This window comes from Lactuca sativa, chromosome 8 (assembly GCF_002870075.4).
Source record: "Lactuca sativa cultivar Salinas chromosome 8, Lsat_Salinas_v11, whole genome shotgun sequence".
Taxonomy (NCBI): Eukaryota; Viridiplantae; Streptophyta; class Magnoliopsida; order Asterales; family Asteraceae; genus Lactuca; species Lactuca sativa.
Window position 1 is genome coordinate 102,058,707 of NC_056630.2, and position 10,236 is coordinate 102,068,942.

A 10,236-nucleotide genomic window follows, 5' to 3' on the forward strand; every position below is an offset into this window, starting at 1 on the left:
TGATGAGTAATATTGACATATTTTGTTGCTATATAAGAATTTATGAGTATGAGTTGTAAAATAAAATTCAAATTGGAAAACCAAAACAATGACACATGGCGTGTTATTGATTTAATAGCTTGACATATGACAAAATGATATTAATCATATTCATTTATTAGATAGGGATATATATATATATATATATATATATATATATATATATATATATATATATATATATATATTAACAAATTGTTTTTGTGATATTTTTACAAAAATTATTTATAAAAAGCTTTACAAAAATATAAAAAAAACATAAGATAAAAAACATTAAAAAAAACATATTCGAACAAAACATAAAAAAAACCTTAAGAACTTGAAAAATTATTCAAAAAACGTTAAAAAATTTAAACATACAAAATATAAAAATCCATTTTGATCATATTTATTTGGATGATAATATATTGAATTAAATAAAGTTTTTATTCAATACAACATTTGGATCATTATAATTTTTAAATCATAACTATAATAATAAAGTATCATTAAATATTTGAATCAAACTATTTTTAGATCATAACAAGTTAAAGATCATAAACATATTGAATCATAATATTTTGGAATCATAAATATTTTATATCATCTCTATTTCCATCATATTATGTTCAACATTTTTTAAAAAAAAACTTTTAATCTTTTAAAATCAAGTTTGGTATCTAAAACAAGTTATTTTTTTAAAAAAAATATTTTTACAAAGACATTAGAATAGTGAGTAAAAGTATTCCTTAAATTTTTATAATTTGAGGAGAATTTTTTCTGTGTTTTTTTATAAATAATATATATATATATATATATATATATATATATATATATATATATATATATATATATACACACACACACACACATAGTTTTTTTTTTAAATTTTCATGATTGTGCTCATTTTATAGAGAATTCATTTTTAAGAACTTTGGTTTTTCAGATTTTGTTTATCAAAGAAAAAAAAGTTATTATGTAAAAACGAAATTGATTAAATAAAAAAACCCATTAAAGGTGTGATGGAAACGTGTCCTAGGATGGGAGTTACTTTGGAGCGTCCAAGATTCTACCACAACGAAACTTTAAGAGTATACGGTATGGGTGGTGTTATAAACCATTACGGCTGAGTTGGCACCCCATAACCTCGTTATAACACTATGAACACCACCCCCAAATGGTGTTAGGACATAAAATATGGTAATATCAATGTGCTTTAACGTGGAAAATTAACCAATCATCTTCTTTTCTTCTCATTCTCTTTCTTTCTCTAGCTCTTAACATGTAATAACATAAAAAAATCACTTCCTATATGGTATTAAGATGATGTTAAGGTTGAGATAACACGTGAAATGGTGTTATAACATTGACGTATACCCAATGCTATAAGGCAATTACTCTACCACCCTTCACATTTTCCCGGGTCATCCTTCAACTTTCTAATGCTTACATAAATGGCCCTCGTATTTGTTAAGGTTAATCAGTTTTTTCACATTAAATCTTAACCATCCAAATTTTCAAATAAACGACCTGGATTAGTCCTTACGGTTCCTACTAATCTATAATACATTATAAATGAAATCTCACTGTTTCTAAAAATAACTTCAATATAATAATATTATTTTTTTAAGACGTCCAAACGATTTAGCCAATAGTACAAGTAACCACCAATAAAATAATATTAAATTTATAACTTAACCCAATTTAGGTGGAAAAGATACGCAAAGATTCAAACTAAAAACATATTATGCCTAAAATAAAATTAATAAATCTTTATCTATTATACCAAATAAAAAACGTGTCTCATATATTGTGGAGAATTGGAAATCCTAGACGGCGATTCAAATTTTAAAATTGAAGGTTACAATTCCGTTTTTATTATTGAGGTTAATACGTGGATAATAAATTAAAATATGTCAAATAATATTGATTATAATATTTATCTTTATTATACAAAATACACAAAAATACAAGTTAGTTATTAATATAGATTATTAATATAAAGTGAAAATGACCGACAAAGTTATTCATTGTTTTTTTTTTTTTTGAAATTTAAAACTTTTACTTTTTAAATAAAGTGGTAATAAGAATTATTATACATATATATACGTCATTTATATCAAATCTAAAAATAAGAATTATCAAAAATAATTTCAATATGAAGAAAATAAAACTATGCAATTTACATGTTTTTTATTATTATTTTTATATTTGAGAATATTTGACAAAACAAGAAAGTAAGTCTTAAATAAAAACAAAATAAATGATTAATAATTCTTGACAATAAAAATCAAACATGTCTAATTTAAATTGACCGGAAACCAGCTATTTTAATAATACTATATTGATTAATACCCAATAAATTATTAAATACAAAGACTTCATATTATAACTTAATATGTATACCACAAAAAAAACAATAGAAAAATGTGGATAATATAAAAAAAATCTTGTAAAAGGACTAGATGTGTAATTTGCCCTATTATTTAAAAAAAAAAAAAAAAAAAAAAAAAAAAAAAAAAAAACTCGAGAATATGGACATATTTTGATTTTTAATATTTTACCCAAAACAATAATATAATTTTATTTTTAACACAAAATAATAATGCAACTTATATGTTAGAAAAAAACAACATACAAAATACTTTGAAATTAAAAATCATACATTTATTTTTGACGAAAGATAATAATAAATTTTGATTTTTAACCCAACAATTCACAATCATCGTCTACTTCATTGTGTTATTTATGGAATTTTACATGTTTCCGCAATGAAACAAATCGTCGCAAGAAATCTATTTATTGAAGTTTTTTAACTTTCGTTTAAAAACTATTCACCGAAATGAAACTAATTGCTGAAACAAAGTTATTGCCGCCCGTCGCATTGCGCGGGTAGATGGCTAGTGTGTGTGTATATATATATATACATACACACACACACAAGTAGGTTCATGAGAAAACATAAATATCTTGCGAAAACGCAAAAACTGATTTTATCTTATAAAAATCAAACACAAGTACTATGAAAATTAAATTTATTAGCAATAAATAAAAGATAATAAGTTTATATTGCATTGTGTTATGATAATATAGATTTAAAGGTGGTTTAACAACTATTTTTTTCACGTCCATAACCACTGTTCATGTTTTCATAATAAAAATGTCAAAAATCATGCTTTGCTAATATGAAATAATTTCTTATGTATCATTGATTATCATCATTTAGTTCAAAGTTTGGATGGATTATTGTCTAAAATATAAGATTGAGGTGACACAGTCTCATAGTTTTCTCTTGTTTTTGCGTTTTCGCAAATTATTTGTATTTTCGCATGAACCATATATATATATATATATATATATATATATATATATATATATATATATATATATATATATATCACTGTTGTAAAATCCCGATTAAGTCCAGATTAATCTCCGATTAATCTGTAGGCGCTACTCGACCGATTAGAGTGCGCCTAACGATTAAGCTCTACATACACAATGAGTGAAACAATAGAACCCGATAAATTTTAACACTTTCAAGAAGTTATATCACAATAGAAACTATTTGAGGTATAATTAGTGTTATATTAATCATATCAACCTATTTTGTTATGATATCAGTGGTATTTACAAACTTTTATATAATATTAGTCATATTTAATTTTTTTAAAATTTAACAAATTAGCAATTAATGGTCCCCGATTAAACTCTTAACCCCAATCCATCGACTGGCTAACGTCAAACGATTTTTACAACCTTGAAATATATATATATATATATATATATATATATATATATATATATATATATATATATATATATATATATATATATATATATATATATATATATATATATATATATATATATATATATATATATATATATATATATATATATATATATATATGGACTTGTTAATCCCTTATGGACTTGTTAATCCCTTGGGTCTACTCATAGATAATGTTGGGCTTATTAAGAGTGTGACCATAGTCACGTGATGGGGCCATTTAAGAGAATGACCATAGTAACTAATAAATATAAATGGAAAGATATGCACTGTTTTTATAATTTAAGTTTGTATTTTACCATTAACATCAGAATTATGTGTTATGATTTATCCAATCCAATATAAAATGAGATAAAGTAATTGATTCTAATTGTACATGTAATCATTGGCCCATAAAATATCATATTATCTATTAGTAATCTTGTTTGTTTCATTTTCAACTTCGTTTGCAATTGGTCTTAAAAGCTTTTTTTAGATGAGGTATCGTGCTTTATTTTTATTAATCAACTTTTTACATTAAAACCACTTAGAAATACAATTTCTGACTACATACATACTCTCCATGAATTCGACCCGCCTAAGTAGCAATATGTGTTTTGTTTAGACGCATTGAGCCATTGAGCCATTGACAGCATGCAAATTCGACCCACTTAAGGGCATTCACAATGAATAGTTTAATGTGAGAGTTGAATAAGGTGATATGTTTAATTGACATTCAATGTATTAAACTCTATCATTGTGGATGACATGTTGATATTCAATGAATATTGAGTTGAATGGTCATTGAATTCTTTCAATGGGAAAAAACGAAAAACTTTATATATATATATATATATATATATATATATATATATATATATATATATATATATATATATATATATATATATATATAACTTAATATAGAATTATATAGTAATTAAAATGATATTGAGTAAATCTATTAAAGTTTAATTTATTATGTGTTAATCCCCCAACTTTCTCATTTTTCATAGTATACAGAATACCACCTACCACTCACCAAGTCACTATCGTAATTAAGGAATTTCAGACTTTATAGCGTGTACAGATTTTAAGAGCCGTTCATTCCACCTACTGCTCACGCCACAAATTTATTGAAGCGACTCAACCAACGCATACGCCACACACCACCAGTCTCCGGGCCTCGTTGCCTTGACCGACAACATGCAACAACCATGTTGCTGTGTGATCACCAACCAACATTTGTTTTCTCAAGTAATCGTCCTATAAATCCACATATATATGATAAACATCCAATTTCCTATCACAAGTAAAGTCAGCGAAATGGATATCACCACCACTAACGGCGGCGTATGGAAGAGACATGTTGCAGTTTTTGCATTCCCTTTCGCTTCACACCCTCCGCTCCTTCTAAGCCTAGTGCAGAGACTAGCCTCCGCCGCCCCTACGGTGGTTTTCTCCTTCTTCAACACCCGAAAATCTAACCGGGCGTTGTTCTCTGAGCTCAGTTGTGACAACATACGGCCGTATGATGTCTCCGACGGCATACCAGAGGATTATGCTTTTGTGGGGAAGCCTCAGGAGGATATTAACTTGTTTCTGGCGGTGGCGGAGGAGGAGTTTAGGAGGGGTGTGAAAGTGGCGGAGGAGGATATCGGACTGAGAATCAACTGCCTGGTGGTGGATGCTTTTATTTGGTTTTCCAGTCAGATGGCGGAGGATTTGAACATTCCTTGGGTGTCGTTTTGGACTGCCGGAGCTTGTTCTCTCTCTGCACATTTTTACACTGACCTCATTAGGGAAAAAGGTGCTCAACTCAAAGGTAAAGTAAACATGATCTTAACGTATTCTTTTTCTTTTTATTTCAATAAACAAATCTATACACAAACTATATACAACAATCAAGACATGCATCTTAACAGGTAATTCAGTTGGGCCTGACAAGGAAGTGGTTGACTTGATCCCTGGATTCTCAACGATTCGACTAGGCGATTTACCTGGTGGAGTCCTCTTCGGAAACCTCGAATCACCATTCTCAACCATGCTACATAACATGGGAAGAACCCTAGACAAAGCCACCGTTGTTGCAATAAACTCATTTCAAGAACTAGACACTGATCTCACCAAAAACCTCTCTTCAAAATTCAACAACTTTCTCAACATTGGTCCCTTCCATCTCATCTCCAAACAAAAACCAACGTCCATATTTGATGAATTTTCATGCAGTTCTTGGTTAGATAGTCAAAAGCCAAGATCAGTGGCCTACATCTCCTTTGGCACAATATGCAGGCTTCTTCCAGATGAGATAGTCGCTTTGGCTGAAACACTTGAAGAGACCAAAATTCCGTTTCTTTGGTCACTAAAGAACGATATCATGAAGCTTTTACCAGATGGGTTCTTGGAGAGAACAACTGCGAATGGATTAGGGAAAGTTGTATCATGGGCCCCACAGATACAGGTCTTGGAGCATTTCGCAATAAGTGTGTTTGTAACACATGGTGGATGGAACTCTGTGTTGGAGAGCATTGGAGCTGGTGTTCCGATGATATGTAGGCCGTTTTTAGGGGACCAACAGATGAATACTTGGATGGTTGAGAGAGTTTGGGGGATAGGGGTGAGAATTGAAGGTGGGAAATTCACGAAAGAAGGAACTCGTTCTGCTCTTGAACATATATTATCGCTCAATGATTCGTCGAAAAAGCTGAAGGAGAGGATTGAAACTTTGAAAGAGCTTGCTCACGAGGCAGTTGGACCAAACGGGAGTTCTAATCAAAATTTCATGACTTTAGTGGATGTGGTCACTAATGCCACCCTCTGATCTTCTGTCCTGGAGCATTATAATGAATTGAAGTTGTGAAAGTCATTATGTTAATGCAGCTATCTATGGTTTTTAGTTTTAATCTTGATTTTGTGAGAATTTTAATTAGAAAAATATCAAGGATAATGACTTATAAAATTAATATATTTTTTGATTTATACATATTTTGGTTATTGAGTTTTTTTATTGTTTATATTTGTCTCTTCAACTTGTTTAGCCGTATACATTTAGTCCTTACGACCAATTATTTCAGATAAACCGAAAAAAATGGATTAATAGGATAATATACTTCTCACTTTGAATAGATTTAGTCATTAGTATTTTTTTTTGCTCATTTAGTCTTTAATATTTTTTTGTTGCAAAATAAGTTATTCTCGTTTTTATACATATTCAATACTTATAATGAGCAGTTTCGTTACTTTTTCTCATAGCATCCTACGTCGTAACTTGTTCATACACTCTTATATTTTATTGATCTTTATATCTATGCATTTATAGTTGTGTCTACTATAACTTTCGTTTAGATTACTTCCGTTAAAAAGTAATATATTTTTATTTACAATTTTTATATACATGTGTTTTTTTTTAATTACTGTATGTCTGAACCTTTTTTTATAAAACCGCAAGTAAAAATATGTTACTTCTTAATAGGAGTTATCGAAACGACAATTATAGTAAACTCAAGTACGAACACGTACATATAAAGATCGTTAAAATCCGAGATCGTATGAAAAAGTTGCGACATTGAAAACACAAGAACTAAGCATCAAGTAGTCGAGGTCGTGTTAGTCATAAACATCAACATCCTTGAACACCTTATTAATGATTGTCTCACGTAGGATGTTGTTGTGATATGTTGGAGAGGGTTGAGTTGGGATTATAGATGAGATCCGTGCATGTATCTTCTCCTGATATCACAGTATAAAAGAGAAAGATGATCGTTAGTCGACATCCGGGAGGAAGCTCCGACGATCAAGTTAGTATGAGGTCTGAGAAAGATAATAGTAAATCACAGGGAAAAGAGTTACGTCACCTTCTTCATGAGGAAGAAGAATCCTTTTATACCTGTTTGAGAGGCGTGCCCCTAAACTGATTCTGTTGAGAATTCCCTCGTGGGGTGCGACGTGGCAAACCCATATTGGAGGATCCTTCGTCAAGTCTTTTTCCCTCATTCCCTCATTGTCTAGAGGAGATCTTTTAATTATTATGAAGATCGTGGCTATCGTCTAATGGGTAAGTGGAACTCTCTGATTGGTCCCACGTTTACCGGGATGTAATTCCTTGTAGAACAGGTTAAGGCGCGGTTCTGCACTTTAACCGCCACACCAGTGATCTTCGCGTTGGCGAAAGCCCGACCTTGGCTTCGGACTGGGTTCTGACCAGGCCAAGCCCGATGTTAGTTTGACTTCTCCTTTTTTGACGTTCACCCTGAGGGATACATTAACAAGTTCCTTAGGCTTGTAGGTGTATGTGTCGGCTTTGACAGCGTCACCATTCGAGACTATATTTCAACACGTGTATATATGTCTGGGATTATCTTTAGCATTTGACAGGCCTTAGATAGCGTCGTCAATGTGTGTCAGATCCATCGTGAGACAGTTCGTGACGCCATTTTTTTCTTTAAAATCCCCCTTTTCCCGAGACCTTCCATCATCACCTCCTTTCTTTACTTTCGTTGTATCAACACAAGCATCTTACAATTTTTTCATTTCCATCATTCATCTGTTTTTGACAATGGACCTTTATGGTAGAGTCCCTACTGCAGAGGGATTCCAATTTCTGCAAGATCGTTTCGGTTTCTTACCGAAGCACGGTATGATGATTTCAGCACGGTATGATCGTTTCGGTTATCGATCTACGACTGTCCTCAAGGGAAAGTGGGGGTTCCGATTCCTCTGCTCAAAGCGGGGTTGCGCCTGTCAACCTCTGGTTTTTTTTGACATGATTGTGCATCATTACGACGTCTCTGTTGACGAGTTAACCCCTAGCGCTGTCAATAAGATCGTAGGTTTTGAACTGATTTGTCGATCTCTAGGTTATATACCCACTTTTTGGGTTTTTAGTTACTTTTTTTTGTTCGGATACGAATTCCGGAGTCTGCACTTTAGTGAAGAGAAGGGGCATCCGTCAGTTGATTTCTGAACAAGATGCTCCAAAGAAAAATTGGCAACGACAATGGCTTTGGGTTAAACTGAAACCTTGTGGGGGCCTGGGTTTCGTAGAACCCGAGACTTTACTGACCGTCTTCCCAAGTAGTTTGGGAGTAATCTGACTCTTGGAAAGCGACTGGGAAACATCACTATCATTGGGAAGAACTGGGAAGATTTCATTCTTGCAGCAGCCAGTATGAGTGCCGCTTGGAGAGCTCGCGGGAAGATGGCGCATATGTTCGTCGTGAGATGCGATATTAACTCATATCCTCCCCCTTTTCTTAAAAAAAAAAAAAGAGAAAAAGGAATGTGAATAGGGTATCTTTTTGGCTTGTGAGGTCTTATTCTTGTCGTTTGTTTTCATAGGTGCTGAAGCCAAGATTTCCTTGGACATGGCCCTGCGTGGTCACTATCAGGGTAAGCTATACCACCAGCAGATTGATCTTGTAGAGGCTCTTCCTCCTCCCGTTTCTGAAAAAGCGCTTGCAAGAGCTCGTTGGATTGTCCTCGATAGAAGGGGGAAATGCTGGTTCTAGTGGACCTGCTTCGCCTTCCCAGCCGACCATTGGGGTCGTTTCCCCAATTTGTTCATTGGTTTTGGCTTCTTCTAGTTTGCCTACGGGAGTACAGGCAGAAAAAGGTAATGCTTCTATTCGGAAAAGGCGAAGTTTATGTGTGGTGCCATCGTCAGACGAGGAGACTGAATCCGATGATGCGAGTCTCCGTCCTTGTAAGGTGCATACAATTGTGTCCGTGACCAGACTCCTTGGTGGTATCGGGGGTGTTCTTGCTGGTATGTTTTATGTGCCTGAGCAGAGAGAGAGAGTGTGGTGGTGCCTAGTTCTTCGATGAAACCACCTTCGTCGTTTACTGGTTCACTCTTAGTTGATCCTGATTCTGTCTTCGGGTTTGGGGGTGTACTGGGCTCACCTGGAAGTTCTTTCCAGATGGGGAAGCCTTCCCTGGTTGGCAAATTAGGAACTTCGTCTCATCCCTTGTCTTTTGAGGCCTGCGCCTCGGGCTGGGCGATTACTAGGGATTCCTTACTATCAGAAGACATTTTCGCCCAAGAATGGATCCGTTATGCTCACCCCCAACCACAATGAATTCTCTTGCAAGCCAATCAAGCGCTCGTATGGTTGGTGACCTTCGTTATGCCGCAACTCAGACTTCTTCCCTTATGGTTGTTGCTGCCGACCGAGTTTGCCGCGACGATGTGAATGAAAAACAGTTGAAAACTTTGTGGCGTGCCATGACAAGCATAAGGGAAGAACTTCGTGATTCAGAGGCTGAGCGTCGAGTCTTTCTGAGCAGAATTGTATTGTCACTTGCGAGAAATCCTCTTTGGAAGATCATGTGGCCACTTTGGAGGACCAAACAGAGCGACTCGAAAGCCAAGTGAATTCTCTTACTCGATAGAAGCGTGTGCTAGCAAGTGAGTTGGTCAGGTGCCAACGCCAACTGGCCCGTGCTCG

At 33.5% G+C, this 10,236-nt stretch overlaps 1 protein-coding gene across 1 annotated transcript; it reads left to right on the top strand.

The window, feature by feature from the left end:
• The first annotated feature begins 4,896 nt into the window (after positions 1-4,896).
• Positions 4,897-6,773, top strand: LOC111894781 (kaempferol 3-O-beta-D-galactosyltransferase). Its single transcript, XM_023890879.3, has 2 exons — positions 4,897-5,615; positions 5,716-6,773. The coding sequence occupies exons 1-2, from the start codon at positions 5,075-5,077 to the stop codon at positions 6,609-6,611; spliced, it is 1,437 nt and encodes a 478-aa protein (XP_023746647.1). The 5' UTR covers positions 4,897-5,074; the 3' UTR covers positions 6,612-6,773.
• The last annotated feature ends 3,463 nt before the right edge of the window (positions 6,774-10,236 follow it).